The 23,477-nt window shown below is 35.3% G+C and overlaps 1 protein-coding gene, 1 long non-coding RNA gene and 1 pseudogene across 4 annotated transcripts in view; 1 reads left to right on the top strand and 2 right to left on the bottom strand.

Moving 5' to 3' along the window:
* LOC119865448 (arginine and serine rich coiled-coil 1) overlaps window positions 1-23,477 on the bottom strand; it is a 396,620-nt gene that overhangs the window by 152,638 nt on the left and 220,505 nt on the right. The window contains exon 7 of the mRNA XM_038571315.1: window positions 14,173-14,224. Coding sequence (XP_038427243.1) covers window positions 14,173-14,224 — 52 coding nt within the window. The remainder of the gene's footprint in view (window positions 1-14,172; window positions 14,225-23,477) is intronic.
* LOC102154446 overlaps window positions 1-23,477 on the top strand; it is a 91,174-nt gene that overhangs the window by 51,883 nt on the left and 15,814 nt on the right. The window lies entirely within an intron of this gene.
* On the bottom strand, window positions 20,167-21,375 carry LOC119865446 (annotated as a pseudogene). Its single transcript, XR_005377282.1, has one exon. The product of XR_005377282.1 is annotated as a glyceraldehyde-3-phosphate dehydrogenase-like (transcript).

Genomic DNA, 23,477 nt, shown 5'->3' with positions numbered 1-23,477 from the left:
GAATTTGTGGCTATATATATATATGTAATATGATTTAGCCATAAAGAAAGGAGGAAATTCTGACATCTCTGTCAATATGGATGAACCTAAATGAAATAAGTCAGGCAGAGAAAGGCAAGTTCAAATGGTGAGTAAGTACATGAAGAGATGTTCAACAACCTTCATAAAGCATATTCAGCTAAAACCACAAGTATGATGTCACTTATGTATGGTACAAAAAAAAAAAAAAAAGCAAACAAAGTCACAGAAACAGAGAGTAAGTACAATGGTTCTCAGGGGCTGGGGAGTGGGGGAAAAGAGGAGTATTGGTCAAAGGGTACAAACTACCAGTTAATAAGACGGATACATTGTTGGGAGGAACAATACTGTATCATATACTTGAAAGTTATCCGGAGAGTAGATCTTAAACATTCTTACCATTCACAAAAAATGGTAACTGTATGACATGACAAGTTTAACCAACACTACTGTAAATCATTTCATAATATAGAACTATCAAATCATGTTGTACATCTTAAGCTTACAAGATGTTCTATGCCAATTATGTCTCAATAAAGCAAGGGGGGAAAGACTCAAATAGTTTCATTACATTCTCTAAATACACATAAACACATTTAACCTAAAAATACGTCACCACTTTCATGACATCTACCTTAAGCATTTCTTGTCTGAATCGGCTATTAAAGATTTCCTATATACAAAGTAAAATTTAATCTCCAGTTTAGAGTGAAATGATAGTATGTTAAGGGGAGGAAAAATGCAATTTCAGAATATATGTGCTACTCTGTTTGATGACAATCATTCTAAAATAAGCAACGTATATATTCCCTTACTAAATACAAGTATTACATGTTCTACAGATGCCTGAAATTTTAAAGAAGTCTTTAATGTGGTATTTTTGCAGAACTTTTTCAGAAAAAAATACCCATTATCTTCCTTTTAAAAAATCTTCAAAATTATATATCTAAAGATAAAAATGTAAAATCCTGGGCAACTTGCAGGCTTGTGTCAAAAGAGATTAATAAAATTAACACGGAATAACTTGCAAAAATGCTTTGTAAGTGAATAAAGAAGCACAGAACATTATTAAATAAGCAAAAGTCAATTATAAAACAACACAAATACCTGTTATCATTTACAAGAGCATGATATTTCACATTTTTGAAGTTTGTGATATTCAATTTATTTAAAAAGTAAAATTTAAATTTAAAAATATAATGCAATTTTGCCTTCTATAAGCAGAAGTGGGTTCAATCCAGTTCTAATTAGTAATATGTATATTTTAAAAGGCCATCTTTTTAGCAAAGTGAAATGAGAAACATTATAGTATATTATTCATTCATACACTTAACCAATAAAAATTTATTGAGCACAAACAATGTATGAAGTTCACAAGAGTGAACAAAAGACAGAAATCCTTGCCCGGATGTAGCTTACTTTCTGGTGGGGACAGATAATGAAAAATACAAATAAGTGGTAGTAATAATAATAATATATAATGTAAAAATAAATGGTAATAGTGATAAAATAGAAAAATAAAAGCAAGCAAAGGGGACAAGGAGGTGTCAACTGCAAAGTACAATTCAGCCTGCTGACAGCTGACGGAGGTGAGGGCGGCAGCAGCCTTCAGGGATGAGCATTCCAAGGAGACGCAATAGCAGGCATTAGGCCTTGAAGGGGAGGTGATTGCTGAGGCTGAGGAACAGTGAAGGTAGCAATGAGTAAAACGGAAAAAGTGAGGAAAATAAGAAATGAAATCAGAAAGGTAACAAATGACGGGCCAGATTCTGAAGGGCTGTAGAGGCCATTAGAATGATTTTGGCTTTTACTGAATGGAGAAGACATTGGAAAGGAAGAGGGGTGTTTCTGATTCAGGCTTTAAAAGGATCATTCATTCTAGATGCTCTGCTAATAAATAAAATACAGTGGGGCCAGTGGAACTAGTCAGTAGGGTGACTAGGTAAGAAGCTACCGCAATAATCCAGGTAAGAGCTGGATTTAAGATTTCATTTATTTATTTATTCATGAGAGACACACACACAGAGAGGCAGAGACATAGGCAGTGGGAGAAGCAGACTCCATGCAGGGAGCCCGATGTGGGACTGGATCCTGGGACCCTGAGATCACAATGCCCTGGGCCGAAGGCAGGCGCTCAACCGCTGAGCCACCCGGGCATCCCGGATAAAGAACTTTTAACCAAAATATATAAAACTCTCAAAATTCAGCAACTAAAAAACAATTCAACTTTTAAAAATGAGAAAACTTGTCTGCAATGGTGTGTAAGTACATGAAGAGATGTTCAACAACCTTCATTATAAAGCATATTCAGCTAAAACCACAATGACACACCTTTACATATCCAACTGAATGACCAAAATAAAACAAAAACTAATAATGCCAAAAACTGATAATTCTGACAAGGATGTAGAATAACAGAATTTCTCATATGTTGGCTTTAGGAACACAAAATGGCCTAGTCACTTTAGGAAATAGTCTGTAGTTTCTCATAAAGTTAACCATAAAATTATCGTAATACCCACCAATCCCAGTCTTAGGTATTTCCCAAATGTAACAAAAACTTTTGTCTTACAAAATCCTTTTTGACAATGTTCTAGCGGTTTAATCCATAACTGTGTAAAACTGAGAATAATCTGAACACCCTTCAATTAATTAACCCACACAATGGAATATTGCTCAATAACAAAAAGGGAGTAAGTTACCAGAATAAGCAACAACATGTGTAAATCTCAAAAGCATTATGCCAGGTCAAAGAAGCCAGACTCAAAAAAGCTATATTAGAGGATTCCATTTATATAACATATTAGAAAAGTCAAAACTGTAGGAACAAAAAATAGATTAGTGGTTTCCAGGAGCTGGAAGTGGTCAGAGGGGTTCAACCATTAAGGGAATGGGAAAATTCTGAAGGATTATAAAATTGTTCTACATCTTGATTCTAGGTGTTATTAAACAACTGTCTATACTTGTCAAAAATCAAAGAACTGTCACTAAAAAATGGTGTATTTTACTGTATGTACATTATTAATTGTTTTTAAAAAATCATTGTTTAGAAAATAAACAGGGAAGGCATAGACTAGGTGAAAATATGAAGTACATATTTCACTTGTATTCAGAACACATGAATAACTCTCTAAGTCAATAATATAAATAATTCCTTTTAAAAATGGACAACAGATAGGAGCAAATACTTCACAGAAGCATACAGATGACAAATGATTCCATGCAAAGATGCTCAACTTCATGAGTCACCACTGGAATGCACATTAAAGTCAAATGAAATACAATGCATTGAACAGAATGGCTGAAATTAAACAAAAAAAACCAAAAACATCAAGTGATGTCAAGGAACAAATGAGCCTTTCAAACACTGCTAGTGCAAATACAAATGGGACAGTCACTTTGGAAAAGCTTGGCAGTTTCTTACAAAGTCAAAGCTACACTTAAATAGATATATAACCAACAAATCCCATTCCTATTTACCTAAGAGAAATGAAAATATGTTTACGCAGACTTGTACTCAAATGTTCATATGATTTTTAAATTTAAATTCAATTTCCCAACATATAGTATAGCACCCAGTGCTCATCCCATCAAGTGCCCTCCTCAGTGCTTGTCACCCAGTTACCCCATCCCTCCACCATCCTCCTCTTCTGCAACCCTTTGTTTCCCAGAATTAGGAGTCTCTCATGGTTTGTGGGCCTCTTTAATTTTTCCCCACTCAGTTTCCCCCTCCCCTTATAATCCCTTTCATTATTTCTTATATTCCACATATGAGTGAAACCATATGATGATTGTCCTTCTCCAATTGACTTATTTCACTCAGCATAATACCCTCCAGTTCCATCCACACAAGCACAGGAAAAAAATGTCCATATAATTTTTATTCAAAAAAAAACCCCATAAACTGGAAACAATCTACGTGTCCACTAATTGTTGAATGAAAAAACAAACTGGTGTAGCTATACAATGAAATACTACTCAGCAATAAAAAGAACTTATGCTCATACAACAATGAGAACAAACCTGAAAAGCACTTCACCAAGTCAAAGAGTGCAGACACAAAAGTCTACATACTGTATGGTTCCATTTATATAGCATTCTGAAAATAGCAAAACTATAGCAACATAAAGCAGATTAGTGGTTGCTAAGGTCCGAAATGGGAGAAAAGAACTGACTTCAAAGGAGTATAAGGGGCCTTTCTGGAGTAATGTGTAAATTGTCTATCAAAAATTTTGAAAAATAAAATTGTTTGGTGGTACTTAACACAATTGTATACATTTGTCAAAACTAAATTTTATACTAAATATTGAGGACTGTCATCATATTTAAATTACTTTTTCTACACTTCCATAGGTTTTCTTCATATCTACAGAACAATCCCCCAAAAAAAATGCCAAAAATTTTTTTTTTAATTACCTTAAATCTCACTGCCCAGGGACAATAACCATTATTTGCATTTTGATATACATCACCCAGGATATTTTTCAAAGTAATTTTTTATTCAATTACAACTTTAACTTTTGGTCAAAACTAAAATAGGATCAGATCTTTCACACTATTCAGAAGCCTCCATTTTGTCAGTTCCAAAATCCATCACAAATATATTTGTTTCAATATATACATTAAAAAATACATTAAAAAAGAAAACAGATTGTACTATGATTCTCCTATTTCTAAGTAAACATCAGAATTCTTATTGCATGATGTCTTTTTGTTGCCATTAAATACTTCAACATCTGCAAAACTTGTTTTTATTATCATATAACTTAATTCTCAGATCTTGGATTCTCTAAGGAATGTATTTTCTAGTTTTGCTAAATAAAATTCAAAGAAATCTTTCACAAAAAGAGAACAAAGTCTTAACTCTTATGGACAACAAGACAAAAAATAACAGTCAATATTAAATAAACATCAATGAAACTTTTTAGAAGAGAGGATTATTTGTTGATTTGTTACCATCAACTCTTTGTAAATTTGGGGGAAGATGCTGTACTCACACACACAAAAAGAGCTACTCTATTTAAACAGTTTTTTTTTTTTTTTATTATTATTATGAAAGAAAAAAGAAACCCCAGGGTCTAAAATGTAATGAGTGATCCTATTAGTTCCACCAGACTAAAATCATACAGTCTACGTATGTGGTCTTTTCAGCCACATCTGTCATGAACCATTTTTACATCACAAAATGCAAAACACTGAGCACTGATTTACTAGATGAGACCTGGGAAAGAATTCATCATTTGATTTCCCCCCTAAAAGAAAAATTGGCTCATAGGAATATAGGTGACAATTCTTTGCAGAGCAAACTCAGAACTTACACATTTTAGAGTCAAATCTTGATATAATCTGAGCAACAAAGAGAAAATCATAATGAAATAGAGGATGAGATAAAAATGGAAAAACAAAAGAAATCTCAATTGTGCCTTTCTTAAAATTCAAATATTTTGCTTGGCTAGGAAACATCTATTAATTATTAAAAATTACAATATGTGTAGATGTATAAAAGTGCTCACCACATAGTAAATGCTCAATAAATGGCACTCTTATTAATTTTAAGTATTTCATGAAATACATTTTTATTAAGCATTTTATATACTAATCTGATATTCCTCCTTTCAAAAGCTTTCATTTATGCAAAAATGGCATTTTTACTTAATATAAAATGTACAAAATTATTTGACTTATCTGAAATCTGCATTAGCCATTTTTTGGTAAACCTCTTTACATCGTGTTATTTTACTCTTATAAAACAAACAAACAAACAAACAAACAACAAAAAAACAGACCTATAATTTCCTTTATAGGAAAAGGCAGGCTATCATTCCAAATTTTTTAATGGCTTAAACTAAAAAATATTAAAGGGTGATCAATAAAAAAGCTCATTACATAATTCTGCTTTAGATAAATTATTTACAATGATTATAAAATCCCTGAAAAAAATAAACAGCACATTTGACATATAAACAAACATCCAAATCTTACACACTTGTCAGTCTTTCAATAATGAAGTCTGGGGAAAAAAATAAATTCACAGACACCCAAGTGAATTGGCAACTGTAAGTGACAGAAGCCCTTCTAAATCCTCTGTTTACACTGGGGATTAGTGGAGTAGATTTTGAGTTGCAAACTGAACAGTCCATGGTCAAGGGAACCTGCTCCCTGTCAGCCCGCAGGGCATAAGGACAAAGCATGGTCCTGGTAGGAAGTGACCCATAAACGTATTCCTACCCAGGATTTATACAAAGCCAGTCTGCCTCACAGAAACTCCATATGACCATTAACTGGCCTGCATGGCCTGCCAGGAGGCCTAATTACAGGTCTACAGAGCCCAATAACAAAAGCTGAAGGGCTTTAGCCTAGGGATGATCTGCTTTATACTGACTTGAGAGAGTCCATATAGAGGACCCCAAAGAAAGAGGTTTAGTTTTAAAATTCTCCCCAGAGATCCAGCATTGTACTCGAGTCTAGAAAGCCCACATGCAACATACTTCAGCTAGGCTTAAACATACCACCCTCTCAAAATTAACATTCAACTACTGTCTGCTTAACATCTGCTCAAACATGGCAAGTTGCTGTGATATTGTTAGACTCTAGCTGATAGCTTTCTTCTTACTAAATATTATTAAGGATAAATAGTCATTCAAATAGAGATGTGTAACTGACGCTAAAACAAGTAACTTATACTTTTAAAATGCAATTCACTTAGTAATTCTCTTTAGGAAGCACTACTTTATCTTTTTGAATTAACATAAAGCAAAAAATCATGCTCATTATTGGAAACTGGAAGTTAAATTAACATTATCAATTTGATTCTACATAAAAGCTATCAGGTTTTATGCACAATTTCTGAAACTTGCAGAAACTATGATGATAAAAAGGTTTAACCAATGCTAAAGTCAATTAAACTATTTAAAGTGTTAATCATTTGTTTCTTTAAAAAACACTCTTCTTAATTCTTGATGACTTCTGTTTATGTATGCCAGTAGGAGGAGAATGTTTGGCTCAATGTCTCTTCCTTAATTACCTCACCACTGTGTGATGCCATAAAAGACCATTCCTACTTGCTAACAATTATAGAACACTTAGTTACGTGTTAGGTGCTATTCTAAACACTTTATTACATTAATTTGTTTAGTTCTCATAAAATCTCTAAAGGTACGTATTATTCCCATTTCATGTATGAAAGAACTGAAGTTCTTTACCAACCCTCCGATGGCTTTATGAGTAAATTATGGAGCTGGGAATGGCACCCAGGCCAACCGAGTATGAGAATTTCACCACCATACTATACTGCCTTTGATACCAACTACTATCATTTACTGAACACTTACTATGTACCTGGTATTGTTCTAAACGTTTTACAAATGTTAACTCCCTTAAACTCTGTGACGACCATTAATTATGTACTATTAATATCTCCATTTTATTGATGAGGAAACTAAAGGAGACTATTCACAAAGTTAGTTAGGGAGACTGAGTATGAATCTAGACTGCCAATATCCTAACAAACAGAATCCTGTACAAGGAAAAAAAAGAAGCCTAAAACTATTTATTTTATGAAAGGGAAATTAACTTTTCAGTCACTTACTCAGTGTTTTTTTAGATCTGACATGACAGCTTTTCTCTCAACAAATCAGCCTATTTCTTGGGGGCCACAGATCAGTGGTCAGAAACCTATAAAGCAAAATCTCTGTTGGTTTTAAGACAGGGTAGCAGAATGGTTTCTTGTGCTTCCCAGAAATGGTTCAACACCATCGTGGTACTCTCCTTTGTAATTCTCAGAATCACAGATATTTACAGTTAGAATGGACTTTAGAAAAGTATTCGGACTTTGAAGATTGCACAGCTATGAAGAGAAAAGCTCAGGAATAGGCTTCTAGATACTTAATTGCTAACTAAGAAAATAAAATCTAAATTTCACATGCAGCAGAAGAATCAAGACAGAATGAGGCACTTATGACTTACTGCTAAGCACAGCTCCTTGTCTGGACGTAGTGTGCATGTGTGTAACTCATCTGTGTTTCACAATACTTAATCAGCTTCTATCCCAGCAAGGGGAACTGAAATGTAAGTCCTTACTGAGGCTGAAGATCAAAACATTGTTGATCATAAAACGTTATCAGGATTTTCAAAATTAACAGAAATTTTGCTATTATGAGCACTCTAACAGTTAAGGAAAATAACATTTTTTTTCTGGCTAAAACTTTAATAATTTTTTATTATCAATTAGAAAAAACTCATTTCAGAAACTAAGGCTTGAGGATAGAAATTATTTTACTGTAAGGGAACTATAGCACTATACCTAACAAAATAAAGTATGTATATGGAAATATTTTCTATCGTCGTCCTCTCTGCCCAACATAACTCAGGGATTTAAACTATGCACAGAAATAGCTCAAGAGTCAGAAATCATTGGATTTGAGTCCTGGTTCTGTCACTTGCTAGCTATGTGGTCTTTTACAAATCATTTATGCTTTCATGATATTTGTAAAATGGAGTTAATTAGCTCTCCATGCTGTGATGTGAGTTAAATGATAAAGGATTTATGAATGTGCTTTAAAAAAACTATAAGGCAAAACAGAAAAAGTTTTAGGCATTATTTAGAAAATGAAATATTACACACAGATTTTATAATAAAAGTTATTTACCATTCATGTACTAAAGGAAATTTCTATTTTTATAATATTAGAGATATAATTTTAAAGATTGCGTCAATAATTCTATTAAAAGTAAAATATTAAAAAGATTGTAGAGAAAAATGTGTCTTAAAACCATGTTGTGAGAAGAGTCATCTTTTCATATTGATGAAAAATATGTACATTTTAGAAAAAAAATCTCTCCTTTAAATTCTTCTTCAGACCTATGCACACATATGGCATAAGATGATACTGTGTTTTTGCAGAAAACCCAAATAATGTTTGGACTGCTGCTAATATGTCAAACAACAATGAAAACAAAAGTAATAGACACAAGTCTTTTAAGTAAACTTACTGTCTTCTTTCTTCCTCTTGTGTGATATTGTTTCATCATCTTTTTTGTCATGTACTACCTTCAATTTTAAGATTAAAAAGTCCAACTATTGATCAGTATCTTCTATTTTAGAAGCCAGAGAACTTTTTGTGTATTCATTTTAAATGAATTAGTGGTTAAAATGAGCATACCACCATTTAAAAGGTTTAATTTTCAGTTATTTCCCGATTGTTTGTTTCTTCACAATGACTTGTTCACCAAAGACTAATAGCTGGATTCTTATTTGGTAAAGTTCCACTCTCTGTAAGTGCTGTTAAAACTCCTGGTAAAGGCTTAGATGTTTTAGCTCTGGTTCCTGACCTGCATCATGTTTATTATTTAATGGGAAAATAAGTTCAACACTAACGAAATAATTAAATATTAGTATCAGCCATATGTGAGTAAGTAACAACATAAATGGCATGCACAGACAAGGACAGAAAGAATTCAAAAAAGGAGAGAGAGAGATTATGTCCTGGAATGGTCACAAAAATCATGTGGAAATCTTATTGGAGATTCATTTAGAAGTGTTTAGAGGTGGGAAGAGGAAGGAGGAAGTCATTTCTAGAAAAGAAAAAATCATGAGCAAAGATCTATAGGTAGAAAAGAGAAGTAATTTAAAGAATAATGAGAAGTTCAGAAATGAATTATAGTAAATATAGAAAAATCTGTGGATCCACCATACAGAACCTTAAGCACAGAAGCCTAAAATTGATTTTGTAAGAAACTGAGGGCCAGGGACTAATTTTGAGCCCAAGTAGTAGCATGAGCAAATGGTGGCTGAGAAGGAACCACCCAGCAGTGATAATCACAAAAAGCAATATAGAAATAAACATTTTCTGGTGGCTACCATTTTCCAGGTTCTGGTCTAGACATATCCCTTTTTATACTTATCTTCACGAAAATCCTATGAGGTAGTTATTATCTTTCCCCTTTACGAATGAGTAAATTATGGTACAGAGAAGTTCCTAAAGCAAAATACTTTCAAATAGGTAATTTAAATGTGTGACGTGATTTAGCTGAAACAACAGGGAATTATACTTGTATATTGCTGATGAGAATGTAATACTGCTCAGACACTGGAAAAGTTTGGTGGTTTCTTCAAAACTTAAACAGAATTACCAAATTACCCCACAATTACACTCCTAGGTGTATACCACCCAAAACTGTGAACAGGTACTCCAAGAAATACATGTATATGCGTGTTCATAGCAACGCTATTCACAACAGTCAGAAGGTGGAAGTAACTCCAATGTCCATCGATATATAAGTGGATAAATAAATGATGTATATATATACAATTGGATATTATTCAGCCATAAAAAGAAATAAAATACTGACACATGCTACAATGTGACTGTACCTCCAAAACATTATGCTAAGTAAAGAAGCCAGACACACAAGGTCACATACTATATGATTCCATTATACCCAGAATAGATAAATCCACAGAAACAGAGGACAGACTGTGGTTGCCAGGAGCTGGGGTTCAGGGAGTAGAGAGAAACTGTCTCATAGGTAAGAGGTTTTACTTTACAGTGACGGAAATGTCTTAGAACTAGAGACAGGTGGTAGTTATACAGCACAGTAAATGTATTGATATATTTAATGTAAATATATTAATGTATTTAATGCCACTGATTAGTTAACTTTTAAACAATTACGATTAATTTTATATTATGTGAATTTCGCCTTAATAAATTACTTATTTTTAAAAAGAGAGAAAAACTACAGTAAACTAGAAAATATATACATCTGTCATGTTCCATTTAAAAAGAAAAAAAACCCTATGTTTGGCTAACCAATAGACATCAAACTGCTCAAGGCCACAAAAAGTAAGTAGGCTTAGAACCTTTCCACTATTCACTACCATCTTGGCAGAAGAGAACTGAAGCAAGAGACCAATTAGGAACTTATGGATTAACCTTTGGGTGAAATGTTTGACATCTTGTCTAAGGAGATGTCAGTGGGAAAGATAATAAAGGAATAAATATAAAAAATTTTCAAAATAAGATCATTTATTCTAGGTGAATCACTGTCTCTTAAGAAGTCAGCTAAAAATTTCAAAGTTTTGCATCTTAATAAAAATGGGAGAACGGTAAAAGCATTTTTAAAAAGGAAAGCACGCACAAAGGGTTAATATGATTTACTCAATATCATAGGATAAGCCATTAGCTGAGGTTACAACTTAAAGATTCAGTCTTACAAATTTATATGATTCTACAACTTTGTGTCCTGTTGCCATTTGAAAATAACAGAAAGGCAATCTTAGTATAACCTTAACTTTACATCACCTTTGAATTAAAAGTTAAACAAGAAACATGAAATTTGGTTTCAATTGTAATTTGTTAATGAACATGAAAAAAGATTCTATCTAAATCTGAAGATTGAGCATAACAAAGTATAAATATGGAAGTTTAATGTATAAAAATATGATAAATACAATAAAATCTATGACTTCAAATTCATGTTTGTATAATATACATGATATCCTACAATCACATTTTGCTTAATGTTATACTCGTATATATATATATATATATGTCTTTTGAAATCATACCACTAATAATTGTTGCCAAATTTTAATTCCAAATCAATAGTATTGATATTCACTCATAAATTAATAACAATGCAATGTTAATATATAAAACTCTCTTCTGGGATGTACAGTTAGAATAAAGGACTACGTAACTTCAGGATTTCTTTATATAAAAACCCTATCTACCAGATTATAGTAATTATAAAGCTGAAATAAATCCTGTCTCAAGAATCTAACATGCAGCCTTAAGTCTTTCCTTGTACCCAATTTTAAGGCACCAAAGTCAAGGATGTTTTCCCTAAGAACCCAAGTATGACAAAATGGGTGCTATCAGACATTCTTATCCATGTACCTTAATCTTAGGACTAGGCTAGACTTTAACTGCAAGACTTCCAGACTGAGCTCAAGTTCATCTTATTCTCCCTTTATTTGTTTTAAATAATACAATAAACACTTTATATTCATCACTGAAAGAGATCTAGAACTTTGATAATAAGTTATGTACTTGTTTATATGCTCCCTATCCATCCACCTACTTTTCTCTAAGTCCAAAGTTCTCATTAAAAGAAGTACTGGGGGGGGGGGGGGGGGGGGAAGAACTGGATGTTTTTCAAAGGGTATAATATGTTATGTCATATTATAAGGCAATATATTCATGGAATTGGCATCAAAAAGTGAAGTCTTGGTAAAAATGTTTAATCACTGGAAATGTAAAATAGTGCAGACCTTTTGCAAAACAATTTAGCAAAAATGCATAAAAAGCTACTCTAAATATTAATACCCTCTAACCTCAAAAACTCATTTCTATGGTAATCAATCCCAAGAAAATAATCTAAATTATAGTAAACACAATTTGTAATAGGATGTATATCATAAGTGTTACTGATGAGAGGGAAAAGCTGGTGACAGCATGTTAAATGAAGAAAATTATTAAGTAAATAATGCTACATGTAACTAAGGTCTGTCCTTATCCAGACTAATGTACATTTTTAAATTTCTAAATTGTCATATTTTGAATGTGTGTCAAATTCACAGAATCTAGTTCTTTATCTATACATATGAGGGGTGACAGCTGGGACCAATATAAGCAAGTTATACACTATGAAGTTTGGAGTGTCAGATCTGTTTTATAATATGCTTCCAAATAATTTTAAGGATAAAGATACCTGTATAAAACTATGAAATGAATTCTTTATAGTTGTATTAATGGAAACAAATATTTTTTGGACTAAGCATCATAAATAATTTCTTTAAAGCAAGGGTTTGTCCATTACTCAAATTATAAACTGGAAATAATTTTTCAAAGCAAAATGCTACTAAAGAAATCAATGTACAATATGTAAATGATAGAGATTTATTATTAATTCATTTATTTTAGAGTACATTTGAGTCAAAATATGAAAAACTTGATAGCAAGCAAAACTATAATCCTATGTAGAAATCTTTATTTCTATATAACTAAAAATAAAGTTAGTAGTATTAGTGCATAAAATATAAATGACTTTTAAAGTAATATGGAGTGGTATAGAGACTCATAGTCAAAATACTTATCAATTCTTATCCTTTAATACTCTTAGTGATTTATGAAAGTAGTATGTCATATACAGTGGTGCTCCCAATCTTTACACTGTGGACACTCTGAGTAGGAGCTAATGCAAGAAATCCTTGAATCAATATACACATACATATTTTCTCAATCGATGAATACTAAAAATACAACTATTATAATTTGGTAGTCTGCAATTACTTTTGATGTTAAAAACGAATTCTTATTTTCCAACTGGAAATTATGAACTCTTTACAAAGATCTTTAAAAAGTAAATAATTTAAAAAATACGTACTACTTTGGTGATATTATTCTAAACCTACCTTATGTTTAATTAACCTTGACAACTTATTTAGTTACATATATTTTGAAGTGCACATTAAGATTCAAAGTAAAATATCAGTACTTAGAAAAGATAACATTCATCTTTTACATTTTTTAAAAAGGCGAAATCTTTAATGTGTACGTGAATCTGGGGATTATATGTAAAGTCAAAGTCACTCATATTATAACACTGAAAAACAAAACATACAGTATTTTAGGGTTAAATGGTATTCAGAATAGTCCAGTTAGTCCAATGCAATTGGAGAAATTACTAAATTATGTTTACCTTGTTTTCTTTATAACAATGAAAATCTTGACTTAAACTCACACTTTATACGAAAGTTAAATCAAAACAGATCATAGTCTTAAATGTAAAAGTATAAAACTTTTAAAAAAGAAACCTAGGAGATTTTCATGATGTGATGTGGGGGTTAGGTAAAGAATTCTTAAATATGCCACCAAAGCACAGTCCATAAAATACAAAAATCAATAACCTGGACTTTATTAAAATTGAAATTAATTGAAGTCAATTTTATAAATAAAAAGGTAAAGAATGCCCTTTTAGCATTATACTGTAGCGAGAAATATTTACTATAAAATATGGCCATACATATAACCAGGATTTCATAAATTTGTTAGGATATTTAAAAATAGGTGCTTTTTCTTTGACCCACCTATAAACATGTTAAGACTTTAGTACTTTTTCATTTTAGTAAGGTTAATTATGAACACTTACCAGCAGCTTCAAGAACCAGCTGTAGTCTGGCTTTGGCCTGTTCAGCCGGTGGCTAAAAATCAACCATAAAAGATATTTAGAAGTCAGTTTTAATATATGGAGTTTTAAATTAATGTATTATAATGCAAATATCAGAAAATTTAGAGGACTTTACCATAATATTAATATCCATCCACATCTTAACAAAACTCCATCACAGCAGCTCTACCAATCTACTCTCTCACCATAGTAAACAAATCACACTTTTCACTAATATGATGCAATAATTATTTTATTTATTTATTTACTGGAAAAAGGTTTTGTTTACTATCCAGCATCAATCAATGATACCTAAATCAGCACCTAAATCAGTACCAAATAGCAATAGCCTAAAAACTGCAATTTAATAACAAGGTAAAACCCACATTGCTAATATACTTAACACTTTACTTTATCAAGTCCTGTTATCTTTTTTGCATATGGAAAGCTGAGGAGCGAGAGCGAGGTTTTAGAATTCAAGTAGCAACTTGACCACCAATACGTCAGGCAAGTCATATCCTAAAACCAAGTATTTTCTGCTTTCCTAACTATTTGAAAGGGGCAACTATGATGAAGATAGGACACAATGTGAGTTACATGATTTTAATTCCTACTAAACGTCCTAAAATTGTTTTCTCAATACCGTTGATAATGATTCAATACCGTTGATAATGTTGAAACTAAACAACTTTCCTACCAGTGACCTTATTCTGAGATTCTCAGATAATGTGTTGACGGTATCCAAGCTATAACATGGATTATATCAAGGTTATGGGTTTTTATGAAAGACCTGTTAAAAACTCTTTTAAACACTTATGACTGTACTTTACTATATATTTATAAAGACGTCAGCAAGTGACTAAATAACCTCATATTTAAATATGATGCCATCATTGGAGAATTAACATTTTATAAGATATATTTTAATATTTCTCTGTGAAAAAATGGTTTGAATGAAAAGACTTACATAATTGGATACAGAAAGAAGATGTACAAGAAAGGTTTAACAATTTGGATGGTGCTTCTGAATAAACTGTAAGAAACAGGATGGAAAAGTAGTAGTTAAGACAAGGAGACAGACAGGGAGAGTCTTTCATATCGTAGAAGAAGGGTTAACAAACTATGGCCCTAGACCAGTGACCCGGTTTTGTAAATACGCTTTCCTGGAACACAGCCATGCCCATGTGTTTACACACTGTCTACGAGTGCTTTTGTGCTCACTCCAATAACAGCAGAGTCAATTTTTTGTGGCAGGAAACCTCGGGCCAGCAAAGCCTAAAATAATTACTATCTGGACCTTTAAGGAAAAGTTGGCGGATCTCGCCACAGAAGACAGAGAGACTCAAGAACGTGAAACAGCGGCATGAGGAGCGGGAGCTGCATAGCGATTCACCTGATGAACCGAGAGGAACGTGACTGCGGCAGGGAGCTCGGTCAGGAAGCAAGGATGATGAGGGCCTGAGGTGGAGCAGGGGGTAAGGGGGACAGGAAGAGCTGGCTTTGAGAAATAAGGACCTGGTAACAGGAGAGGACTGACTGGATAGGACAGAGGGAGGAACTGACAAACTTAAAAGCAGTACTTTCTGTCATGTTTATAGAGAAAATGTACACAACCAGGGTCTATAAAGTACTGAAAATATGTACATCAAGTTAAGCTATCACGGCAAAGTATCAGTAGAAGACCGTGAGATCTCCTGAACACAACTCTGTCAGTCACAAGCTCAACTCCCCAAGGAGGCCAAGCAGTTGGTACAAACATTTATGACGATAAGAGGCAAATACATTTGGCCTCAGTAGCAGGGAGCCCAGTGAGGGTGCAGAACAGCGCAGCTCGCGGCCCAGCTCACGGAGGCAGCGGACTCCAGCACCACCTCACTGTTGTCATACAGGGGTACAAACCCAGGGCTGGCATTTCTTGGGTTTTCATGAGACTCTAAGTTTCCAAAAGCACCAATACTGCGTGGGGGCAAGTAGTTCTTTTAAGAGCGAGGTTCAATCCCCAAACAGAGGATTTGTGACCCCTGCCATCTCCCTAACATACACAGTAGAAAAGTGACACTCTGCAATATAACATAACTAAAATAGACTGAAGGAAATGATACTCTGACTAGCAGGTCCCTAGCAAGCTAATAGTAAACAAATCACACTTTTCACTAATATGATAAAGTGTTCGTTCAGAATGTCCTAGGAAGCAGTGTCCTCTGATAGAAAAATGTTGGACACTATTGGTTAAGATGTTACATGGGAAAGTTCCACATATTTCATTACGAAAGATTAACAAGTAATGTTTAAGACATAGAAAATTATGCAGCATGAGGAGTACCCACAACCAAAACAAAACAAAAACAAAATAACAATATTATTAAAACCTCCTACCCTATAAAATCCCCCTACGTGGAAGCTCCCTCCCTCCTCCATTTATAACCACTGTCTTGAAGATATGTAATTATCATTCCTAAAGATGACTGATGTTTCTGATAAAAATACCTGTTAAGACATATTTATATTTTCATTAATTTCTCTAACAATCTATAAGTTTCATATTCAAAGATAAAGAAAACCAGAGCAGTTGAGTAACTTGCCTCTACTAGTAAATGACAGATGGAAATTAAAGCCCTTCTGACTCCAAATTTCAGAATCCTTCTAACTAAATCATAGGACAGTCATGAAGTCAAAGCAATTAATTCCACAGATCTAAAAGCATAAGGATGAGTTTTTGATTCTGTTCAAAAGAAAAATCTGTCCAGAATAATACATTTGTCCCTGAAGATGAAATGTGATGACTCTCTAAATACATCGGCCTATATAAACATAACCTGCTAAATTTTAGCAGCACGGAGGTGGGGGGGGGGGAGAACTTCAATTATGGGGAGAAATACACTGTTGGGTTTGCCAAACGTTTAAAATTTGTATTTTACAAATATTTTTACTCTTATAAATATTTAAGAGTCACTTGTCAAGCATTTTTCTTGGCTAGGGTATCTAATGTGAATGTTCTCTCACTTTCTGTTCATCTGCAAACCTCTTTCTTTTACCCTGACTAGTGAATAAATTGAATGAATACGGGATTGTAGTCTCTATCACTCACCTGCCCCTTGAATCCTTTCCAAGGGCTCCCTTGCACTGATGCAACCTGGAGTTTGTCCCAGAGGCGGGAAAGCATCACAACAGGTCTCGTGGCTGAACCTCCAGGTGCCATCTACCTATCTGCATCAGCAGCTGCTTGGCTCTAAAGAAGACGAGTTGGAATTGGGAGCAGGAAAAGAGGCAGTGTGATTTCTGTTGTCATCCTTCTATTTGCTATCTATAGTGACTTTTTAAGAAAGTATTAAGAACAAAAAAGGGACAGAATATAGAGCTAAAAGAACAATTTATACTAATATTTTTAGTTAGGTACCATCCTAGTAGCTGGTTTAGAATGGAAATACTTTTAAGGGCTCAAGCACCAAAGTTTCTAATGCTTTAGCTGTTTCAGAGTGTATTACACTTCAGGGACTAGTATGAATTCCATCTAAAAGTGGCAAATGGTACTATGCTATTCAGAACCAGAAATTAAGCCTTATTCAATAAATAAAAATATTCTTCCAAATAGAAATGCATGTAATATAATTTCTTAATATAAGAATTGTAAAATGAGGACATAATTAAGAACACAGTGTCACAATTATATCGTGTGAAGCAAACTTATAGATAGAAAATTATATTCCATTAAAAAATAATATTCCTTACATCAAAATTAGTGCATAATTAGATAAATATCACCAAGACTGAATTATAGAAAATAGAGCTGTTGTCTTTTCAAAAAAAATTAGTATTAATATTAACAGAAAAGTAAGAACAGCGTGGACTTGTCCTAGAAGTCTTTAAAGGATGTATTACCCTTTTTGAACTCGGCCACAGTAACTTCTTACAAGATATATCCACAAAGGCAAAAGAAACAAAAGCAAACATGAACTATTGGGACTTCATCCAGATAAGAAGCTTTTGCACAGCAAAGGATACAGTCAACAAAACTAAAAGACAACCTACACAATGGGAGAAGATATTTGCAAATGACGTATCAGATAAAGGGCTAGTTTCCAAGATCTGTAAAGAACCTATTAAACTCAACAGCAAAGGAAACAACAATCCAATCATGAAATGGGCAAAAGACATGAACAGAAATCTCACAGAGGAAGACATAGACGTGGCCAACAAGCACATGAGGAAATGCTCCGCATCACTTGCCATCAGGGAAATACAAATCCAAACCACAATGAGATCCCACCTCACACCAGTGAGAATGGGGAACATTAACAAGGCAGGAAACCACAGATGTTGGAGAGGATGCGGAGAAAGGGGAACCCTCCTGCACTGTTGGTGGGAATGTGAACTGGTGCAGCCACTCTGGAAAACTGTGTGGAGGTTCCTCAAAAAGTTAAAAATAGACCTGCCCTACGACCCAGCAATTGCACTGCTGGGGATTTACCCCAAAGATACAGATGCAGCGAAATGCCGGGACACCTGCACCCCGATGTTTCTAGCAGCAACGTCCACAATAGACACTGTGGAAGGAGCCTCGGTGTCCATCGAAAGATGATGGATAAAGAAGATGTGGTTTATGTGTACAATGGGATATTCCTCAGCCATTAGAAACGACAAATACCCACCATTTGCTTCAACGTGGATGGAACTGGAGGGGATTATGTTGAGTGAAGTAAGTCAGTCGGAGAAGGACAAACATCATATGGTCTCATTCATTTGGGGAATATAAATAATAGTGAAAGGGAATAGAGGGGAAGGGAGAAGAAATGGGTAGGAAATATCAGAAAGGGAGACAGAACATAAAGACTCCTAACTCTGGGAAACGAACTAGGGGTGGTGGAAGGGGAGGAGGGTGGGGGGTAGGGGTGACTGGGTGGCGGGCACTGAGGGGGGCACTTGACGGGATGAGCACTGGGTGTTATTCTGTATGTTGGCAAATTTAACACCAATAAAAAATTTATTATTAAAAAAAATAAAATAAAGTTAAAACATTACTGTTATATGGAATGATATCCAAAAAAATAAATCAGTATATAATGTACCATTAATTTTAACTCACTTAAAGAAAACTGTACTTTTGTTGGAAATTCTTACCATGCAAGGCTTAAAATTTCTAAATTAATAGTGGTCTTCTTGTGATTGGCAGCCTATTGTCGTGGATTCTCCAGAACTGTTCTGCTCCCCTTGGCAGCCAGTACACTTACTTGACTCTATTTGTAAGCCCTCGTGTTATATATAGAAGAGTATCTACTCTCTGAAGAAGAAACAAATGCTCCTGAGATGAAAGTAAAAGATAAGTCAGTCTCCTAATGGCCTGTGGAGGTGACTATCTTCAATGGCTAGACTTGCTCCCTTGACTTTGGATTTACTCTTAGTTAGTCCAATCCTCTGAGTCCTTTATAAATAGACAGCATGTCTAGAATCTCAAAATAGCGTCAAAGCTAACATTCAAAACCAGCACAATCCTTTGAGCCACAACTACATAAATGAAAAATGAGAAGCAAGCCTATTCTTATATAAGCCAGTTTATACACTAAACTATTTAAACCCTTTGTTCACCCTTTCTCATTTCCATTCCTGTTCAGCTCCCTGAAGCCCTGGCCACCACTGTGGAAATTCTGGGAGTTGATGAAACAACAGCCATTCCAGCTGCCAACAGTACTTTTGGGGTTGTTAAGAACAGAGAAGTACAAAGTCTGAAAGAAAGACTGTGGCTAAGCTAAAAGAGCACTCCAACTTGGAGAATAAACTAGCAACATTATGCAAAATCAAAATTAAGGTTGGGTTATATAGTTTTCAGCTAACTCAATTTCAAATAATCATATGTTCTTTTTACACAAAAAAGAAATGTACAAAGAGAGGATCCTGGAAAGATGGCAAATATGTTTAAGTTTTAAAGAAATTACTAAATTGTTTCTTTTTTTTCTTTTCTTTTTTTTTGGTACAGTATACTTTATTGATGGTACATGACAAGGTAGGGCTCCCCAAGCCCCTCCCCTTCCTCGGGGTCTAGGATGTAAATCGGAGGTCAGGAGATTCTCAGTGTGTTGGGGTTGATTAAGTTGGGGCAGGGACTCCCCAGCAGCTGAGGGCCTCTCTCTTCCTCTTGTTCTTGCTGGGGCTGGCGGTCCAGGAGGCTCTTACTCCTTGGAGGCCATGTGGACCAAGAGGTCCACCACCCGGTTGCTGTAGCCAAATTCATTGTCATGCCAGGAAATGAGCGTGACAAAGTGGTCATTGAGGGCAATGCCAGCCCCAGCGTCGAAGGTGGAAGAGTGGGTGTCACTGCTGAAGTCACAGGAGACAACCTGGTCCTCAGTGTAGCCCAGGATGCCCTTGAGGGGGCCCTCCGATGCCTGCTTCACTACCTTCTTGATGTCGTCATATTTGGCAGCTTTCTCCAGGTGGCAGGTCAGATCCACAACCGACACATTGGGGGTGGGGACACGGAAGGCCGTGCCAGTGAGCTCAGGGATGACCTTGCCCACAGCCTTGGTGGTGTCAGTGGAAGCGGGGATGATGTTCTGGGCAGCCCCTCGGCCGTCACGCCACAGCTTCCCAGAGGGGCCGTCCACGGTCTTCTGGGTGGCAGTGATGGCATGGACGGTGGTCATGAGGCCCTCCACAATGCCAAAGTGGTCATGGATGACTTCGGCTAGAGGAGCCAAGCAGTTGGTGGTGCAGGAGGCATTGCTGACAATCTTGAGGGAGTTGTCCTACTTCTCGTGGTTCACGCCATTCACAAACATGGGGGCATCAGCAGAAGGAGCAGAGATGATGACCCTCTTGGCCCCGCCCTTCAAGTGAGCCCCAGCCTTCTCCATGGTGGTGAAGACCCCAGTGGACTCCACAACATACTCAGCACCAGCATCACCCCATTTGATGTTGGCGGGATCTCGCTCCTGGAAGATGGATTTCCCGTTGATGACAAGTGTCCCGTTCTCAGCCTGGACTGTGCCGTGGAATTTGCCGTGGGTAGAATCATACTGGAACATGTACACCATGTAGTTGAGATCGATGAAGGGGTCATTGATGGCGACAATATCCACTTTGCCAGAGTTAAAAGCAGCCCTGGTGACCAGGTGCCCAATACGGCCAAATCCGTTCACTTCGACCTTCACCATCGTGTCTAGGGGACGCAGCTGGCCCTGCACCAGAAGATGCAGCTGTCTGTCGAACGGGGAGGAGCAGAGAGCCACCAAACTGTTTCTAAAGTAGTTTTATTTTCTCACAAGCAGTGTCTAAGAGTTCCAGTTGCTCCACATCCTAGTCATGACTTAGTGTAATCAGCCTTTTTAATTTCAAAATTCTAACAAGTGGTTTTAGTCTCTGTTTCCCCAATGATTAATGGTGGTGAGCACCTTTTTATGTGCTCATTATCCATATTTTTCCTTGGAAAAATGGATGCTTAAATTTTTTGCCAAAATTTTGTTGGATTTTCTTTTTTGAAATTTTAATTAATTTTCTCCAGGATTTTATTTAAATTCCAGTTAGTTAACAAATAGTGTAGTATTAGTTTCAGGAGTAGAATCTGGTGATTCAAATAGTGTTACATATAACACTCAGTGCTCATCACAGGTGCCTCCTTAATGCCCGTCACACATTTACCCCATCCCCCTGCCCACCTCCCCTCCAGCGACCCTGTTTGTTCTCTTATAGTTAAAGAGTTTTTCATGGTTTGCCTCTCTGCTTTTTATCATATTTTTCCTTCCTTCCTCTACGTTTGTCTGTTTTGTTTCTTAAATTCCACATCTGAGTGAAATCATGTATGTCTTTCTCTGATTTTTTTTAAAGATTTTATTTATTTATTCATGAGACAAAGAGAGAGAGGCAGAGACACAGGCAGAGGGAGAAGCAGGCTCAATGCAGGGAGCCTGACGCGGGACTCAATCCCAGGACCCCCGGTCACGCCCTGGGCCACGGCAGACACCCCACCGCTGAGCTACCCAGGGCGTCCCAATGTGTCTTTCTCTGACTTATCTCACTTAGCATAATACACTCTATTCCATCTATGTCATTGCAAATGGCAAGATTTCACTCTTTTTGATGGCTGGGTAAAATCCCTTGTATATATACCACATCTTTATCCACTCATTAGTGGATGGACATTTGGGCTCTTTCCATACTTTGCCTATTGTTGATAGTGCTGCTATAAACACTGGGATGCATGTGCCCCTTCGAGTCAGTATCTTTGTTGGATTGTCTTATTACTGAGTTTTCAGATTCTTAATCATAGTGAAAGTAATTTTTCATACATGAGATTTACATATTATTTAAACATATGCACACAAATTTATATATTTATGTTTACTTTCTAAATAAAGCTCTCCACCCCCATTGAGTGGCTTGATTTTTCACTGTCTTAAGAGTATCTTTCAAAGAAGCAGAATTTCTTAATCTTCGTGAAGTCCAATTCATCGATTTCTTCTTTTATGAGTCATGCTTTTATGGTATTATATATAAGAAATCTTTACCTAACCACAATTCATAAAGATCTGTCCTATGTTTATACCTGGAAGTTATATATGTATGTTTAATTTAATTAATTTCTATGCAGTGCAACACTGAAAAAGCTTTAATATTTTTTTTTGATATATTGCTATGCAATTGTTTCAGCACCGTTTGCGGAAAAGAATCTTCCACGCGACTGACTTTGTACCTTCGTTAAAAATCAATAGGATATATATATATATATTCTGTCCCATTGATCTATTTGTCAGTCTTAATACCAATACCACACTGTCTTAATTACTATAGTTCTTGAAGTCAGGTAGAATAAATTGTCCAACTTTTTTTTCATTTTCAAAGTAGTTTTGGCTCTTCTAGCTCTTTTGCATTTCCTATTTTAGAATAAACTTACAATTTGTGCAAAAAAAAAAAAATAATAACCACCATGTCTGCTAGGGTTTTGCAGGAGATTGTGCTGAATCTACATGACAATTTGGAAGAAAAGACATCTTCGTATATACTTACTTACGTGATACTAAGTTTGGGCCTGTATTCTTTTCTATCATTTTTGCCTTTTGGGCTTTATCTGAAGTGTGTGTGTGTGTGTGTGTAATAAGCAGCACATAGTTGCATTTTACTTTTTTTTTTTTTTAAAGACTTATTTATTTGAGAGAGAGCATGCGAGTGTGAGCGCTGGGAGGGGCAGAGGGAGAGTCTCAAGCAGCCTCCCTGCTAAGCAGAGCCCAAACTGGCCCGATCTCAGGATCCTGGGATCATGACCTGAGCTGAAATCACGAGTCAGATGCTTAACCGAC

This window comes from Canis lupus, chromosome 23 (genome assembly GCF_011100685.1).
Source record: "Canis lupus familiaris isolate Mischka breed German Shepherd chromosome 23, alternate assembly UU_Cfam_GSD_1.0, whole genome shotgun sequence".
In the NCBI taxonomy this organism is placed as follows: domain Eukaryota; kingdom Metazoa; phylum Chordata; class Mammalia; order Carnivora; family Canidae; genus Canis; species Canis lupus.
Note: the sequence above shows the minus strand (reverse complement) of the source record. Positions and strands in the feature narration are given on the sequence as shown.